The sequence below is a fragment of the Alexandromys fortis genome, unplaced genomic scaffold, assembly GCF_014885135.2.
Source record: "Alexandromys fortis isolate MF-2015 unplaced genomic scaffold, M_Fortis_MF-2015_v1.1 scaffold_210, whole genome shotgun sequence".
NCBI classification, from domain to species: Eukaryota; Metazoa; Chordata; class Mammalia; order Rodentia; family Cricetidae; genus Alexandromys; species Alexandromys fortis.
In genome coordinates, this window is record NW_026068101.1 from 2,525,959 (window position 1) to 2,545,958 (window position 20,000).

Sequence of the window (20,000 nt, forward strand, 5' to 3'; positions counted from 1 at the left end):
GACTTGGCCAAGTTATTTATTATACAAGACCTAAGCTAGTTAGAATAGGATATTTGTACTTATTGTATATAATTTCATAGTAGGTTTAGAACTCTCTTACTTAAACAAAAGGGGGAGGTGTTGTGGGAGGTCCTTCCGCCCCTCCAACCAATAGCTGCTGTGATTTCAGCCCATTGGGGCGTGGCCTCTCTCCCTTTAAAAAAGCGGCTATTTCCTCTGCTCACTCTCTTCACTTCCTGCTCCGCTGGAGACTAGACTCCCTTCCTGGTTGTGCAGATGGCTGTTGTCTGAGACGGTGATCTGTAAGTTTTCCCCTTTAAATAAATAACACCCTATTAATCATAACTCCAAACTGGTGTGGCCTTGTTCGTGACTTACGCCTTCACCAGAGAAAATATCATTTTATAGAATTATTTTCTTTTAGAATTTTTTTGTACAGTTTTTCTTCCTTGTGTATTTATTGACAACATGGTGGAGATGCATTTACAAGGAAGCCACATACATTAAAGAAAATTATTACATGCGTTAAGAAGACAACTGTTTTTATTGTCTTGCATTAGGCAAGGCTATTATTGTCTCTGGGAAGTGACAATGACAGCAGCAACAGAGCTGTGGGAAGCAAGACACATCTCAGCCCTGAAAAACTAGGGTGGTGCTGATGTCAAGTAGCTCTTGGTAATTTGAAATATTTTCTGTATATTCCCCATTCTTTAGCTCAATCGATTGGTACTTACCTGCCGTTCCTTTGTGGGATTGATGTTTTTAAAGGATATGTCCGAGTAGAGCAAGCCAGACTCAGGGAGAGTACTTGCTAGTGTGTTTTGTTTGTGGAACTTGGGCTACATTTTGAGTTAACTGCTTCAGATAGTCCAGGGAACACAAACATTTGTATAAGGTCCTAGGACATCTTAGAACAGAGCAAACTCAACAATAAGATATTGAACACCATTGTTCAAAAAACATTGTGATCATCACAGGAAAGCCCAGGAAAGAACTACAAGGTGAGACCTTGCCAAATAGAGCCTGCAGTCCACATATAAAGATACAGAAATAGAAGCTGTAACAATGAGTTTCCAACTCCCAAGATTTTTGTCCTTTTTCTGTTGCTATAATAGATTATCTGAAACTAGCTATTTCATAAAGGAAAAGTTCTGAAGGGAGGACAGTCCCAGAGCTCAGTGCTGACAACTGCTCAGCTTCTGGGTGGATGATGGGTGTGGCACAGTGAAATGGGGCACACATGCCAGAAAAAATGCCCTATAACAGTAAAGCCACTTCCTTGATAACCTGTCACTACTGGTGAGCCCTGCCCAATCATCCCACAAAGGCCCCACCTCTCAACTATCATTAGCATGTGATTTGCAGTATTTTCTTTCCAACACATGAGGCTTAAGGAACACATCCAATCTGCATCAAGGAGTAGGATCCCATGTGGATGAAAGCAAATGTGCAATGAAACACCATTTTATTCTAATCAGAAATATGGGATAAGAGAGATGAGCACATTTCCGATGATTATTTTCTGACATAAAAATTAGAATATAGCCTGTTTTAATTCTGATTTTTAAAATGATTTAGACATTATTTCAGATATCCATTTAGATATTTATTCTTTTATAGAAAATAATAATGTGACAAACCAGCAAATATTCTACAAGGCAGCTTTCACTGCACTACAGAATAGGATGCCTGATTTTTCTGTCAAACCATTTTAGATAAACAATTCAGGATCTACAGTGTTGTTCCAAACAAATAAAAAAAGACAGTACCTGACTCTGCTGTTTTTTCCATTTGATATGATGGATTTTTTCTAGTCTCAAAGACACACACTCTGTATGATAAGAACCTCTGCCTACAACCCTTCTCAGGATGATCTCTGACTGCTCACACCCCCTCACTCAGTACCTATGTTGGGTCTGTCCTCTGGTTTTATTTCTCCTATCAGAGTAGATCCTTCGTCAGGGGCAACAGTGAGAGAATGTCTATATGGCATTAAATGTCTCCCAGTGCTCATTAGTAACCAAAAGCTTTTGTGAATGAAGCCCATTTCCAGTGGACGGGCACTCGAAGTGTGTTCTGAGATTTCAGAGGCTGAAGTCGTCTACATATTGTGTTCTTCTGCTATTAATTCTTTGTCCACATCTCACATCTATTGTTCCATCTTAGTTTTATTTATTATTTATTTTTATAGATACTTTGGCGAAATACTGTAGGCCGGGTAACTTATAAACAGTCTCAGATGTACCAGCAGACTTGGGGGTTTGTTTACTTTCCAGCAATGGGACACTGCTGTGGAGAGGTAGGGGCTCCTTCCTGCCTTATTTGCAATAATTATCATTCTATTTTTCATGATCTAGTCACCTCTCACAACCTCCCATTTCTTAAAATTATTATGATGGGGGTAAATTTCAATATACAAAAGCTTGTGGGAACATAATTATTTAGACCACAATAAATTTTTATACACACACAAACTTATTTTTTCAACCCAATAAAAAGACATGTCAAAATTTCTTACTAAAATTATTTACAAATGGCTGGATAATGCCTCACATTTCCATCTAAAGTTTAATATTTTTTTCCCATTGATTGGAGTACTTTTGTCTATGCTTTTACTCTATGGTGGTACCTTACAGTAAACCGAGGTGTGTTTCTTGTAGGCAGCAGACAGATGGGTTTTGTTTATTTATGGATTCAGCTAATTGGTATCATTTTATTGGAGGATTGAGGCCATTGATACTTAAGATTATTATTTAAATGTCTATGGTAGTTATGGTCATTCTGTTGTTGATTTTTTTCCTTAGTGGTATTTTGTATTTTAATAATTATGACTTCATTTCTATAGAATGATTTTTTTAAGCAATACAAAAGAACTGATACTGGAGTTCATTTAAATACAAATCCTGTCTTGCATTAAGTGATTAAATGTGTGAACCTGCATTAGTAAATTATTTCCAGGGTGCATGTGTTTTTTTCTGTTCTATAGAATTTTATTGTTCCAGTCACTATTCTAAAAATTTATACTGAAAAAAATAAAAAAAAAATAAAAATTTTTACTGTGTCACTCAATACAACAAAATATCCTCCCACATAGAGTTTGCATTTTGGTGTGAGAGATAGACCTTATGAAATAAGCCTATGAACAAGCCAAATAATAGGAAGTGGTATAGGATTTTGACAAATAGACATAAAACAGAGGTAAGACTATAGGTTAGGAATATAGTGTTAGGATATAGGTTAGGACTATAGTTTAGGAGTATAGTGTTAGGATATAGGTTAGGAGTATAGATTGTTTTAGGACTGTAGGGTAGAGGTGATGGTAATTTTCACAGTGAATTGGAGAGGATGGAATTTCACCTGAATGTTGGATAAGGAGCAAAGACTTGAAGAAGGGAAGATCAGCCATTCATCTATGCAAGAAAGGGGATATTTGAAAAAGTACAGATGACTAAGGCAAGGTCTCTAAGGCAGGAGAATAACTGTGGTGTTTAGGAAAGGAAGGTCTTCTCATGTCCAAGGTAGAACAAGTAATGGCAGGAAGCAGAAGTAGCAGTTGGTCAGATCACGTGAGATCCTAGTAGATGTTAAAAGGACTTTGGCTTTTCGGTAAATCAAAATAGGAAATAAAGAAGGATGTGATTAGACTGAACACTTCAGAAAACCTCTGGGCTCCAAATAAATTGAGAGTGAATGTCCATCTGGAGTAGGAGATTCAAGAATGGAAACAAGGAAGCCTGTGAGGAGAGTTTCAAAGGCATGTTCTGAAGGTAGAGTCAACAGTTTCCATGGCTAAGAAACGGAGCATGTGAGAGAGAAGCCATGCATAATTTTTTATCAAAAGGAAAATAGTTTAAGTGGTTTACACAAGGTTTTAAAACTTGAGTGCTGTGGGAAGGTGACAGGATAAACAACCCTGCCTCAATCTGTTTTTGCTTCCTGCTTCATGGCTAAACCAGGCTATGCTCATTACCTTCCCTTCTGCCACAAAATCTTTGCCTTGTCACAGTTTTGGTTGTTGTTGGGGCTTTGGTGCATACTTCACCTTCATAAACTGCCTCATCTGCTTAGACTTTGCTGTCTGTCTTCCATTGGAATGTTTATTTCATAAACACCCAGATTTTAGTTATGTTTCTTACCTAAAGCATTTAACATATAGCATCTATATAATATATAGATGAAGATAGCTAACATATCTGTTAATGTTAAAGCAAGCCATACTGTACTGGTGTGGTAGTCCCCACTCAAAGCAGAACTACCAGTGCTTGAGGGAATGGGAAAGACTTGGTCAAATATTGAAAGTAACACTGTGAATAAGTATGTAGTGGAATCGCAAGGCATCCAGTGTGTAACTGTTGGGCAAGTGAGAAGAAGCTGGTAAGGACATATAGAGTGGGACAAATCTAGAAGTAGAAATATTGAGCTGCAAAGTCAAAGCTACCATCCGGGCACTCCTTACAAAATATGTGCCAGGAAGTTATCTCTGAACACCTGTTGCAGTGTGCTCTGCATATGTTCAAAGAAGTTTATTCTAATGTCTGGAGAGTCTAATTACTTGAAAGCTACTTTTCATTTCTCTAATGGAAGCATCGGGAACATTTGACTGGGCAGTGGAATGAGGAGAGGACGTCTGGCTGACATAGAGCTGACAGTTAAGGGAATTCTAGGCCAATGAGAGATTGAACTGCTTCCCACAGAAAGTATCTCCCTCAGCTCTCTGTCCAGCTGGCAGGCCTCCGAAGAGTGAAATTAGCTTGAATGTGATGGACATGGGCAAATCTAATTCTGCTTTCTATTTATTTAGAGGGATTGAATTTCCTTTTGGGGGGATAGGATGGGATGCTTATTACCCTAAAGACTGTCTGGCAATAGAATTTTCTGAATGACCTCTCCAGACAAATCTGAAAATGTTAATTTTTACAAGATTTTTTTAAAAATAAGAACATTAAAATATAGTGACAATTTTAATGACTTATACTTCTGTAGCTAATATAAATTCTCCATGGAAGGCTGACCTTTGCTTCTCGAGGAAGAAGAAGAAACGGGTTTTGTCAGTTCTGAAGTAATTTCTTTAGGATTGTGTAAAAGCCTGTGACTGGTGGGATTAACATGGAATTCAGAGGAACTGTTTTAGCAGGCAGGTTTTGCCGAGGAGGTGGTCTATGGACTGGACTCTTGCTGAGACTCTTCATTACTCTGGTCAATGCTGCTCTACCAGAGCACCAAAGACTACCGGATTTATAAGGAATAGATCTAATTTACTGGTTCACAGTTCTAGAAGCCAACACGGAGGGGCCAGTATCTGATGAAGACATGCTTGCTGCTACATCCCTGACTAAAGGACAAGAGAATGAAATGGTTTTCACAGGCAAACTTCCCTTTTACAGGGGGACCAATTCCATCCACGACAGGGAATTTTTGTCAGGGCCCCATCATCTCTTCAAGGTTATAGTACAACCTCTCAATTTCAAGCATGTGACAGCAAAATTTGAACCTGATGTTTAGAAAGGATAAGCGTTTGAGCAGTTCCCTCCTTCCTCTCTTTCTGTCTCAGTGCCTGAGAAAAAGTACTCAAAGTGCTGGCCAGCACAGCCTTCCAGATTACTTCCATCCCCTTTTCATCCTGTGCAGGCTCTGTTTGAGCCCCACAACCAGACTCTTTTCTGCCCTAATGTTTTGAAGGTGTGACAGTACTTTATGTAATCAAACCTCTCAGAAGTTGAGCAGACCCTAGTCTTTGCTCCAGTGATAAACTCTCTACAACAGAGTGATTCATGTGTCATTGGGGTTGCGTTTTCTTAAGGGGGAAATAACTGTTTCCTTCAGAAACAGGGTGGTAGAGATGGTTTTGTATTTTTATCAGTGTGCTTTCAAGCTGGCAGAGGACAGCAAAATAGTTCTTTATATGGTGAGCATGTGTCAGGAAAGTTAAAATTTTGTCAAGGGTAATGTCCATCATCAAGTTAGGTCCTTCAGAGATATTTTTATCAAGGTGAAAAGGGGGAAGCAGTGTTGAGATACCTCTATAAAAGATGGGCATAAGTGCATGATGAGGGTTGTTCTGTTACCTTCATAATAAAATGGAGATTTTAAAAATGTATTTGACTATAGAATGTTGTGTAATAATCTTTAAAGACAAAGTGCTGCAGTGTAATTATCTCATATGAAAACTGTTCTGGGAGCTGGGGGACTACACGGATTAGAAAATCAGTATTGTATTCCATCTAACCATTGGAAACATTTAGAAAATACATAACTCAACCTCTGTCTTTTTGCTTTCATTGTAATATGACATAATAAATGTATTTTATCTGGTTAAAAGCACTTCCCATCTCTTTACACCCGAGTCTATACATACATACATACATACATACATACATACATACATACATACATACATATGCGTGTGTGTGTGCATGCACGTGCGTGTATATGACACTTTCAATGTTGAAATCAAGATTTGAAGAAACCATGAGCTATGTTTGTTTTCTTAAAAGAAAGGAAAAGAAAGCAAAGAGTCGGTTAAGTTGGGAAGTGGGAACCATGATCAGAATACATTGCATGAAAGAAATTATTTTCAAACTAATTAAACAACAGCAAAGGATAAATAGATTAAAGTGACTGGATATAATCACTCAATTAAAACAAATTCCTTCCAGTACCATTTCCAGTCTCAGTAGAATTCACCATCTTCACAAATTCTTCTCCAGTCTTTTTTTTTCTCTTTTTTTTTGGGTGGGAGGGAGGGATTTTGAGACAGAGCTTCTCTGTAACTTTGGAGCCTGTCCTGGAACTAACTCTTGTAGATCTGGCTGGCCTCGAACTCACAAAGATTTGCTTGCCTCTGCTTCCCAAGTGCTGGGATTAAAGGCATGCACCACCACCACCCAGCTAAAGTACTTTTAAGTTCCATGACCTCAGAGGTAGTGTAGTACAAGGCAAAAACGGCTGAGCTGTACATTGTGAAAATGGAGAAAATAATCTAGTTTTCATGGCTTAAGTAGAATCAGTTGTTAATTTCAAAGGTCCTTAGCAGGAGGCTGTTTTTCTAGAGGAGAAAACTGGGTTTGCAGAACTGTGTGAGTCAGGAATTCCTCACTGCATCTTGATCTACAGAGAATTGCAGGCTCAAGGTCTGTAATCTTGCCTTTGCTATGCAGTGTACTCTCCTTCCTTCTCTGGAAAAGTCCACAAAACATAGCTTTAACATTCCATTAAGCTTTGGTGAGAGCACATATCTAGCGAGTGTCTTCAGTTTCCCCTGTTTCCACCTGCTTATATGAAAAGTGTCTTGAGGTCAGTGTGTCAATATGTTAATGATATTGAGGGAGATTTTCTGCAGAGCTTTGTGAACATGGACTTGCTATGTTTAAATGAGGTGAGCTTCTTTTATTTGTGAATTAAAAACTGATACTTCTCATATAAAATGCCAGCTTCTTGCGTTTGAAGCCCTCAAAAAGGAAATGAGTTCATTTAAGCAATTCCCAGGCAAAACTAGTAATAATTTTTCATGCTGAATTTCAGATCACAGCGTTAACGCATAAGTAGCTAAAGCTCCAATGACCGACGCTTTTAGCATATTCCATTAATGTGATTCAGTTCCACCATTTGCTTTTCTTGTGTGTTTCTGAGACCCCAGATCATGAAGACTGGAGGGCGATCTGCAGCTTCATTGTTAACTACATATGGGGATATGAGTTGGATGGACAGTTCTGCCGTGTGCTTTTTACTACACCTGAAATGGGTCTGTCCTTGAATAATGTCCGACATGCATTGCTAAATGAGACATATGAATATTGTAATTTTAGTGAAGAATTTTCAACAGTCACACTCTTCCCAGTGCAAAACTCTACTCTCTGTCTTCTGTGACCTCTCTCATACCAAAAAGCTTAAAATATAGACTTTGTGTACGAACAGAAATGGAACGTAACATTCTGAGTGTCCAGCATCTGAACTTTGAAAAATTTAAAACACGTATCAATTGCAGTTCTGTTGCCTTTAGTTTGCTTAAAGATTGAAGAAGAATGATGTAAAACGGACAAAGAAAGATGCGAACAACAAATAAACAGAGCATGGTCCTTGGACCCAGCTAAAATCTTGGTGTAAATATTTAGTGCTGATATGGATATTCTCTAAGTCACAGCTAATAACTTAGCAAGAAGAATAAATGTTTCTCCTAAAACTTCTAATGTCTTTTGGGAAATTGAAAAAGTCTTTGTGTTTGACATTCACTCTAGTTAAAAACGTTAATGAAATCTGGTAGTTGATTTTGGTTACAGATCATATCACAGAAATGTCTTGTGTATGGGACAAATAAAAATCTGTGAAGAGAGATTTCAGAAGTTCTGAGGCTCGACTGGTGTGAAAAAGCGCAGCCTCCTCATATACTGTTTTCTTGAATACTGATTGACATTGTACAACCCTCAAAACTGTGTAGTGTGTATGTTTTTGTCTGGAAAGAATTTTCTTTCTTTTTTAAAGAACAAGTGAAGTAGTCAATTGGTCCAATTTAATAATAGACCAAAGATATCCTTAACAGTACAGCAAACAAGACCTTGTGTATAATGTGAGTTCTTTCTTTTTAATTTTAGAATCCACCTTGTCCTATGTTAGGCAGCTGGAGGCCAGAGTCAGACAGCTGGAAGAGGAAAATCGCATGCTGCCCCAGGTGGGTGACTTCCAGAAGTGCATAGCTAGCCAGTGCCATTTGAGTTGTAGCCTTTTATTTGAAATTTAAAGTCGCAATTACATGTTCTCTTTTAAGTGATAGAAATCATGTTGTAAACAGCCATTCATCATGTAGACTGTGGTGACGTTCCATGACGGCCATCATTCTTCCCAGACTCCTGAGTGGTGCCCTAAAGGATGCCAATGTCAGTAAGGCTGTGAAGTAATTTAACGTGAGGGAGGGACCAACACTCACACCGCCCTTCGCACCCCGCGTGTGAGCCGGTGGGTAAAGGGAAGGGACTCATTTACATTGAAATTTTGGTCATTTATGAGCTAAGTAAAGTTGTTGGTTAGCAGTTCATACTTTAATTAAATTAGTGCTGTCTAGAAGTTTTCGATTAAATTGAACTTGCTTAGTGCAACAAAGTGTAACGACAGTAATCGGCAATGTTTACTTTGGAACCTCATTATCTGTCGCTGGTGAGTGGAAAGTTGCGTTTCTGATTTTTTTTTCTGGGATATTGAACGCCTTGTCACATATTTCACTCACAAAATTGTTTCTGTAGCTGTTAAATTGGTAAGAACGAGGCTGGTTTTGTGAGGTGGTGGTTTTCAGAAAAGATTTTCTTGAGAAACTCAAAAAAATCCACACGTTGTAGGGTATCTTCCTGTTTGACAAGAAGGCAGTGACCAGTGACGCTTTTAAATATCTTTTATGAGGCCGGGCGGTGGTGGTGCACGCCTTTAATCCCTGCACTCGGGAGGCTTTATTTGTTAGATCATAAACAAAATATCATTACATATCAGGGTTATTCTTAGGGTGTGTCTAAAAAATAGTTATGTGCTGGGCAGTGGTGGCGCATGCCTTTAATCCCAGCACTCGGGAGGCAGAGGCAGGTGGATCTCTGTGAGTTCGAGGCCAGCCTGGTCTACAAGAGCTAGTTCCAGGACAGGAACCAAAAGCTACGGAGAANAAAAAAAAAAAAAAAAAAAAAAAAAAAAAATCTTATATGAGGTTTCCAAGAAACAGATCCCCTGAATTCCTTCTACCTTTATGACCATTTGTACCTGACTAAGGGAAAATTGCCCTCAGCTAATGAGTAAGTGATATTTTAAATAAAACAGATAAACACATTCTATTCAAAGACAAGATATTTAAACTTGAAGGCAGAGATGCTTGGGAGAACCATTTGGGGTCTAATAGTTTGGAGTTACTTTTAAAACATTTTGTTCAGTTGTGATGATTTGGGCTGTTACGTCCTGCACATGAGAATGCTTTTCTGTCTCATTCATTGGCCAAATTATTTCTACAAATCATGGAATTAATGAAGTGAATCTTCTCCTTATTCTCAAACTTCTCCTGTGCTCAAATTCATCATACCAGAAAGGACAGTTTGTGTTGCAAAATAAGATATTGATACATTTTTTTTTTCTTTTATGTTCTTCCTTACTATTCTGTTTTTCCCCCAAATATTTCCTTTTATGTTGAATTTATAGTATGACTTCACTAGAATCCTTGACTGAAAACATTGAACTTCTCCCCTGTTATAAAGAAAATTAAAAAATAAAAACACAACTTACGCTTGTTATATCTCAGGCAACTATAAATTTGAAAGAAAATAGGAAACAGGAATGTAAAACAAAATACTTGTGTTTTCCTTTTATTAGCGATTGGGTCTCATCTCAAACATTAAAATGTCAGTCATATGCCATCTTGTTCGAAAAGTCCAACTGATGAGAAAGTGATTTTTTTAAATGTGAGGCTGGTGGGGGTGATACTGTATGTAAAATTACATGCTGCTGTGCCCCAGGGCCTGAGTTTCATCCCTAGGTTCTCACAGGTGGGAGGAGAGAACCAACTTCTGTTGATTGTCCTATAAACTCCATATATAGTGTGGCATGTGTCCATATACATGTGCAATAAACAGTAAATGTAATAAAATGTTTTTACACCTGTAAAAATAAACATAAAACTCCTGAAGGAAAACAGGCACTTCCTTGGGTATTTCTGAAGTATATGAATACTTAAATACATAGGGCTGCATATTAAACTGAGGAAATATTATATAGTCCCTTATATTAAAGTATTGGACAAAGTGTCCAATTATATGCTTTTAAACACATAGGAATTTTGCTCTCAAGAAAAGTCTTTGTCTTGTTTTTCCCCTAAAATATGAGCAGGAAGACCATGTTTCATTGAACCTATGATATTGATATAAACAATGTATTTATTATATATAACATAAAAGAAAAACCATACCACATCAAATTCTAGATATTAAACATGGCAAACAGTTTTGCATATTTAACTAAACATATTTGCATATCAGCTTAAAACAAAATACATTATTTGAAATGTATGCCAAGAATATAATGGGTCTCAGTTTAAAAACAATACTTAAGTTTTTAAGTTTTGAGTATCTCTTTCACTGATAGCTAAAGTAGTTACATGACAGAACTGCTGGTTTAGCTGACCCTGTAAGTCCAAGTTCATGCACACACATAGACATGAATGCGCATGTACACACACACACACACACACACACACAGACACACACACACACACATGAAAACCTAATAGGGAGCACTATAAGTTGATCCCAGAGAAGTGAAATTTTGTAAAGGTGTTCACTGAGAAGATTGAGACTTAGGCTGGATGGCACAAAGGCTTGCCTAGCTTGCTTTTAGATATTTTGTGTATGGTTGCAAATAATGTCTGAAGACCCTTCTCCTTAGAGCCTCTCCGTACTTTCCTGATGTTGGCTGATGTGCAAGGTCAATCCAGTGCTACATGCTGACATTCCTGCATAAATTAGTTTTGCTATTCAAACACTTGATTTTCAATTATAAGAGCTTTCTCACTGTGCCTTGATTAGAAGGTATCTTTTATTCCTAAATTTATTAAAGAGTGCCCATTTGTCTTTGGATTAATGGAAATACGAATATAATGGCTAATTGGATTCTTAAGTATGTCAGGTTCCTTTGAGGCTATAGCCAGGTTCATTTCTGATTGTTCAGAGTTTAGCCTAATTATGTTTGGCAATTAGAGAAGAAGAAATCTCCTCTTAAAACACCCACACTTCTTCTCTATATACAACAGTTTGTAACTAGCAAAATCACAGCCTTAAAAGGTTGATAGAAACAAGCCTCTGTCTTTTACAATTTGGGGGGTAAAGTATAAATAAAGACTGGAGTCCATATCCTTTAGCTAAGCAAAGTTAATCAGGTCCCACAATGAAAGGTTGAGTGTATAAAACAGTTGCAAGATGCTAGACATAATGGAGTTGGTTCTAACTGGCGGTGGAGAGTTTCCCACAAGAAGTGGGGTGGGAGCCTGACATCTGCTCTGGAACAAGGTGTCCAGGGAGGTAGAGTTTCTTGCACCCCAATGGTCATAAGAGTACCCTGCCAGGATTATGGAATTGTACTTTATTTTTTTTTATGTTGAGTTCTTTTTTTATTTTTTTTAATTAACTAATTTATTTATTTATTAAAGATTTCTGTCTCTTCCCCACCGCCGCCTCCCCTTTCCCTCCCCCACCCCCAAACAAGACCCCCACCCACGTCAGCCCAAAAAGCAATCAGGGTTCTCTGCCCTGTGGGAAGTCCAAGGACCACCCACCTCCATCCAGGTCTAGTAAGGTGAGCATCCACGAAACTGCCTAGGCTCCCACGAAACCAATAGGTCCAGTAGAATCAAAAACCCGTTGCCATTGTTCTTGAGGTCTCAGTAGTCCTCCTTGTCCGCTATGTTCAGCGAGACCAGTTTTGATCCAGGCTTTTTTCAGACCCAGGCCAGCTGGCCTTGGTGAGTTCCTGATAGAACATCCCCATTGTCTCAGTGTATGGGTGCACCCCTCGTGGTCCTGAGTTCCTTGCTTTAAATCATGTTTATTGGCACTTTTCAATGACATCTAAAGGAATAATCATTTTACTATACTTAGAAAATGGAATAATGTTGTTAGATACTTTATTTAAAAAAAATGCCTTTTTAAAAGGCCAGTATCCCAACAGCAAAGACTAACCGAACTGTTCTTGAGCACTAATGTGAACAGTTTACTAACAACATATTAAAAATATCTCAAAGGATTGTGTATCGCTCTAGCAATCCATGTAATGCTAAAGCTGTTCACACTAACCTCTCAGTTCCCTACGTGCATATTGGATATTATGTGAACCATCAATAAAAATTGCATGGTATTTAAATAAATGTAGCTGATATATATGCAGTTTTATTGGCTTAATCAAAAAAGGTAGGATCATACACATAACATAAATGACATTTATAAATAACAGACCCAGTGTGGTATGAAGTTATAGTTGTTTAAGGAATTTTATGTCAAAATGAAAAGTATCACATCTGTTTTTCTATAAACTCATATATAAATGCAATAATTTTTTTCTGGATATAGGGCCATAGAGTCTCAGAATTGGACAGAAACTTACATATTCTTTACTATAACTCACATTTAAAGAACAGACTATCAAGTTCATAGAGATTAGGAGTATTTCCCTGGACAGACAGCTAGTTAAGAAGAGACTCAGGAAGGTAGATGTAAATTGACCTGATAATCAGTTCATACGATTAATACAAGTCCATATAATAAAGCTACTAAAGCTATGATTTTTGTTTATCTTTTTGTTGTTGCTGTTGTTTGTTTTTTCCAGACAGGGTTTCTCTGTGGTTTTGGATCCTGTCCTGGAACTAGCTCTTATAGACCAGGCTGGTCTCGAACTCACAGATATCCGCCTGCCTCTGCCTCCCGAGTGCTGGGATTAAAGGCGTGCGCCACCACCGCCCGGCTGTTTATCTATTCTTATTGTCTCATTTGTTCTTGTCTTAAGAAAAATATTGTTTTTGTGAAAGCAACAGCACCCATTACAAATATGAGAAATCCTGTGTTTCACAGTAGTGTTTCTCCTCGGAGCATGTCCAAGATAGTTTATAATCATAAAATTGAATTATGTAATCACAAGCCTACATAGAAAATTCACTCATAACAGTGTGACCAGAGAGACTTTCTGTTCATGGGGCTGAAGTGACTCAGTGAGCAGAGAGTCACAGTGGTGATGCTCAACTTGAAATTAATTGGCTAGCCCCAAATCCCAGCCTCGTTTCAATCTGCTCATTCCATCATTGCTGCCTTGATGGTCATGGGAATTTATTAATTTCACTGTTTCTGTGCTGGTCTGTAGTGAAGAATTCTCTTCAACTAGGTAAATTTAATTGGCTGATGTACTTAGCTGATGACCTTAATGTAAATTGTGGTGCTGCCCTTTGAGGGCTTTCATTGCTATTCATATATACCCCTGAGGTAAACTATCATTTTTTTTTGGAAGAATTGTCCTTCCCTATTCCATATTGACTAAATTTTGCATCACAGTGAGTGGTAAAACTGAAACAAACAGTTTGGTAGGTCCAAAGCCAACGGAGTGCATTTGTTCCAAGCCCTATTGGGAAATCTGTTCCCTTTGATCAAAAGCTCTGGCAGCAGCATCTGCTTGGCAAGCACTCTGTGTGCTCTGTGCCACCCAGGACTTTCCATGTACCTGCCCACCTCTTGAGAGCTGGGTCCAATACAAGCACCCAGTACTGCCTGGTGTCCTTGCCCATTTCCGGGCTGTGTTGCAGCAGACCTGCCTGGCAGACAAAGCTCTGGGATCTCCACCAAGAAGTGCCCTTTCAGCAAACATGGCTATTTCTGTTGTGCTGAAGTATCTAATTTTAGGACTGGCAATGAAAACTTGCTCTCTCATGTAATTTGGTCACAGTGTGGTCTCACAATGGCGTCTTTCAGAGCCCTGAGAATGAATCAGGGCTGTTTCGGAACAAAAGAAAAGAACTGTCACTATTGCCAGAAGTGCTGGGAAGGGTACACAGAGCGAAGGCAATTGTGCCTCTTAGTTCCATGGCAACACAGTCAACTGCGGATCTCAGAACTGCGCCTTCATCTCTCCTGAATGTGTACAAGCAGTAGCGCCGTGCTCAGGCAGAGGTGGCAGGACTCTGACAAATGGGGACCTTGTCTCTCTCTTTTCTTTAGTGGAGATTATTATATAATTGCCTTTGTCGTTTTCCTTGTCACATTTTCTGACTATATGATTTGTCAATGTTTTTGAATCTTGTGGGCCTGTAAGTACAGGCTTCTTTTGGGGTAGAAATTACTTTTGGTGGATTAGTAACAATCACACACACACACACACACACACACACACACACACACACATGTCACAGTGTAAGCCTTACTGGGATACTTAGAGCAAGTGATGATATCTTTAGCTACTCTTTGCATGGAAGCTTCTACTCTGGCATCTTGCAGAGTAATGGGTGTAGAATTCTTTTTTTCTTATGAATAGCCATTCCAGTAAGTCGTATGACATGATAGAAGCTAGATATTACAGATAGGGAAAATTAATCCATTAAAGATTGACTACTTTTGCAGTCATATTGGGGAGAGGTAGATAATTCATATAATTAACAAAAAGAAAATGTCTGCATAAAGTTCAGTAGAACCTCAAAAGACAAACGAGAACTCCACCAGGATGGGGGCGTTGGAATGGAGGCATATGTAGATACAGAGAGCAAACTGTTAAGATGGGGAATTTCATGCTAAGAAACCTAACTGAATGGATATTTAAACTAATGATTCCCAGGGAAGATATCAATGAGTAAAATTTATAGGGGGAAAAACGCTCAAGACAACATAAGAGTGTTCCAAATGCCAAACTATATTGCATTCTAATGAGATCTTTTCATTCTTAAAAGGTCTTGCTTAGGATCTGATCCATGACCACATGTTATCATCCTAATGGGTGATTGTAGTTGAAATAGACATGTGTATTGAGCACATGGTTATGCTGTTCACTACACTTATTTATAAAATCATTGCATTTGCCAGGTGTTAAGTTATGAGGGGCCATGATATCAATAATTCATCCTTAGTATCTTGAAACAAACAATGGGACATTAACAATTATATCAATAGGGCATATACAAATTTTTAAATTTTTAGATTTGTCATAGATATTTTTGGATGAATTCATCAAAAATGATGACTTATTGAGCATGATATTTCTGTGTAGACACAACAGCTAGAATTACAGATATTTAATAAGCAGAAGTAGCCAGGACTGGAGAGAGTAGGAGATGGAGTCATGAGAGACACTGGTGCTATTCTGTACCAGAAGTGTGGCTTCTTCCTTTTATCTTCAATCCTCCAAGAAGCCCAAAGAAAAGCTAAAGACAAGTATAAATCAGTCTTCTCTAAAAGAATTTGGTAGCTCTTGCCTTGAAAGTGGAGAACATAGTTTTATGTTTGTTTTTAGAATTATTTTACTTCAGTGTAAATATCACTGGGATACAGATATCAAAACAATGTTAAGAAACATTGGCTTACTAGAGACTCGGACAAATGGGCTGTTACTCTGGACTGGGCTCAGGCTCCCTGGATCTTCATTTCCAGACATAGGTTACTTTCTCTGTGAGTAGGTAGAGGTGTCTCCATCAAAATGTCTTTCTCTTTCTGATTCGGCTGTTTCCTGTAATGGGATTCAAGTCATTTTCATGAAGTCTCGTGCTCCCATCTTATTCCTCCCTGTAGCCTGAAGAAAAATAAACACTGCTCATGAAATATAACCTACTGAAAATTAAGGTTGTTGCCAATTACTAATTGGTAATCACCTACATGTGTTTTCCATATAAGACAGACAAACATGAATCCAAATAGTCAATATTTATATCACCTAAACTTAACTATATCATGCACAAGAAATGTGATATAGGCAAATTATATTCTTTATAGATATAAAGTTATTAAAGTATATAATTTTTAAGTGATTTGAGAATTTCTAAATTATACTTAAAACTGCTATTGCATGGGGAGCAGTATAGTTCAGTCATATTTAAGAAGCCTTTACTGATGAGTTTGGATTCGCAGGAATCTAATGATTAAAAGGCACTCTGACGTGCTAGAAACAACACTGGACAGGGGTCTATGAGAACTTGGTCTGAGATTATGATTGCCATTATGTAACTCATAGACCTGGGGGACACTCCTAAAAAAATTCCCAAGCCCTATATTCCTTATCTGTACAAAAGGATCCTCATAGGCAACACAGAAGGTTCTGTCAAGCTCTATAATTTTATGGCTCTATCAAAGGCAGCTGAAACATAATATATACCAAAACAGATGTGTGTGTCACTTTTATTTTGATATTAAAGTCCCTTAAAACTTTAATGATTAGTTTTGAGATTTTTTTATTTATAAATATGTCTTTCTATCACTGTAGGTTATGTAACCTACTTGGTTCTACCAAAACTATTTAATAACATCAGCATAGGTATGTATGTTTGTTAGAGGTATAAGTCACATTAAATACCCATGTAGTTGGTTCATATACTGAACTGTGTTAATTTGAATGTATTTTGAGTGATGCATGTGTTCCTCAAAAATAAACTTCTCAGCTTTTAATTTTTACATGAAATTTTACATAATGAACATCAAGACCCTAGTTTTGTTTAATAATATGCATATTTACAAATAAAACAATTTGAAGAATGGCTGTAGATTCTCTGGTTAGGCACAAATGTCTCATTTCCATCATTCTCTCACTTCTAAGTATGGTTTCTTCCAACTCTGTGTATCCTGAGCCTGTATACTGAAAAGCCTGGTTCTGTGTGTACCAGGAAAATAGGTGTAATAAACACCATTAGAAGTTATAAAGTAATCAAGCCCTAGAATGAAAGAAAAGTCTTTAAATCTAGAGATTAACAATGCCTTTTCAATGGAGCTATGCACTGGTGAGGAGCTGCCTGCATTGAGAGCAAGGGGGGTATCAGAGCAGGCCCTGGCCAGGGAACGAGAGAGTGTTTATGACATGCACTATTACCAAGTATTATCAGAGACACTGAGCTGTTTCCTAAAAGTAGTCTGTAAACACAACCTTTAAACAGAATCCAAAAGTGTTAATATGCTTATATTTTTAAAATAAACTGCTATTCATTAGGTATTGCTGTTTGAGAAGAAGATCCCTTAAAAGTAGGTGTAGAGGCTGGAGAGATGTCTCGGTGGTTAAGAATACTTGCTAGTCTTCCAGAGGACCCCCATTTCAATTCTCAGTACCCACTCTGGGTAGTTTACAAATGTCTATAATTGCAGCTTCAAATGGTTGAATGCCTTCTTCTAGATTTTGTGAGTAGCTGCACAGACACTTGCATATATGCCCAGAACACACAAAGGCACACACGCACACACGCATGCACACACACACACAGAGAGAGAGAGAGAGAGAGAGAGAGAGAGAGAGAGAGAGAGAGAAGAGAAGAGAAGAGAAGAGAAGAGAAGAGAAGAGAAGAGAAGAGAAGAGAAGAGAGAGAGAGAGAGACAGAGAGAGAGAGATGGAGGGAGAAAGGGAAAGGGAGAAAGACAGACAGACAGCAGATAGATAGACAGAAATAAAAATAAAGCTTGCAAAAATGAAAACAAACAAAAATGATAAATATCACCTCAATTTAAGACATCATCTCTTATACGTATAAAATACTTGCAATTTTGCATGTCATAGAAAGATGTGATATTTGATAGAGGGAATTTAGCAAATCATGACAAAAGAGAATGCAAGCAGAAGAAATATAAGACCAGCTATATCTTCTCCTACTGTATAGTCCAACAACAGATAATATTTATTTTAAAATGTACTATAAATTTTCAGCGTTCAGTTGTCAGATAAGACAAATTATTGTGGAAAAAAGATGTCAAAGACACTGGATATCATACATTTAGCTTTATTTTATTTTTTGTGGTGTTGCCAGCGTGAGCAGAGAAATAGAATAGAAATGCACATAAATCAAAGTCAGCTGAACTGTGACATTCATAAAGAAGACAGTCCAGATGGAGAAAACATTTCTCAAAAGCATAATTTATTGGATTTATAGCATAGATTCAAGCATCAAAAACAGCATCCAGTAGCAGTGGATGGGACCTCTCCGTAGGTTGTGTACCCACATCAAGAATGAGACAGAAACAGGAGCATTCACTTTAGAGATTCGATGAAGTATTTCTACATTGATAAGCAGTGGGATAACTTAGGAAGCAACTCCTACATTTGTAAGTGCTGCATAACTGTTTCCCAGGCTACACCAGACCAAACAGTGGTCTAGACAGTGACAGTACCCTCCACTGGCTGTCTGTGAGCTGGCTTGTAGGCTGTCCCCTGTCAAGTATTCAGGTTTTCATCTACTGTCTTAAGCCTATTGTCTCAGTTTCTAGACTTTGACGCCCAACTGCCCAGAACCTGATATTGACTTTTTCTGTTTGCCCCAAGAAACCATCTCTGCAGTGCTCTCCAATGCTCCCGCTATCTCTGAGCTGAAGAAACCCCTTAGTCCTCCTTGGGTTTTGATTTATGACAGGCCACAGGTCCATCAGTTCTCTCTTCACCCCAGGTTCCAGGCAATGTGTATGGGAAGGAGTAATTACCAGCCAAGTGTACGATAGTAACTTTGATTCATGCGTGCCTCCCTGGTCTGATTCCTTCTGTGGGAACTCCATTCCTCCAAACGTCAGAGGTTTTCATGCTAATTGACTCACTTCAATTAGTGATGATTTTAGAAGTCCTGAGTCAAGACCTTCAAATAATGAAACCCTGTCTCAGACTTTCGGCACATTTTAAATTTAAATTATCTCAACATAGTAGGTAGCAATTAGAGAAATTTCATTGCTGTTGCCTTATGGTGAGATCTGTTCACTGAAGCCTTTGTGAATAAAGCCATATCCATATTTTAACAAAACAAAGCAAAATCTCTTCTACTTAGAACTTAGTAGCATAGGGACAGCTTTACACTTATTATTTTTTAAAAGGGAAAAATAAATCACAAAAATAAAATAGCTAACTTTATCATGATTGCCTGAAATCCAGAGTCTATCTTTGTTAGTTCTATTTATGTACTTATTATTCTCAGTGAAAATATTTAACTGAAAATATGCCATTTATCAAATATATATATATATATATATATATATATTAAATGTAAGGCAGCAAATAAAGCAATTGGTTTGGCCTATTCAAACAATATCCCTGATGCCTCTTATTTGCCACACATAATGCTAAAAACAAGAGTTCTAGTTTTTAATAGATAGCAAATAACTAATAAATTTAAAACCAGATGGGAGCCATTTTGGACTGGCATATTCACTGGCTCTGAGAAAGAAGGCTTTGTGATAGCCAAGATATATCAACTGTTTCCGAACCCACGCTAGGTGTGTCTTCATGTTGAAGAGAAAAAAAAAAGGTTTTAATTAAACATTAATTTATTAATCAAGGATGTTTAATAT

At 37.8% G+C, this 20,000-nt stretch overlaps 1 protein-coding gene across 2 annotated transcripts in view; it reads left to right on the plus strand.

Annotated features, from left to right (window-relative positions):
- The window catches only part of Ccdc85a (coiled-coil domain containing 85A), a 187,282-nt gene that overhangs the window by 139,028 nt on the left and 28,254 nt on the right, over nt 1–20,000 (plus strand). For both annotated transcript variants that reach the window (XM_050123852.1, XM_050123853.1), the window contains exon 3: nt 8,589–8,665. In XM_050123852.1, coding sequence (XP_049979809.1) covers nt 8,589–8,665 — 77 coding nt within the window. The remainder of the gene's footprint in view (nt 1–8,588; nt 8,666–20,000) is intronic.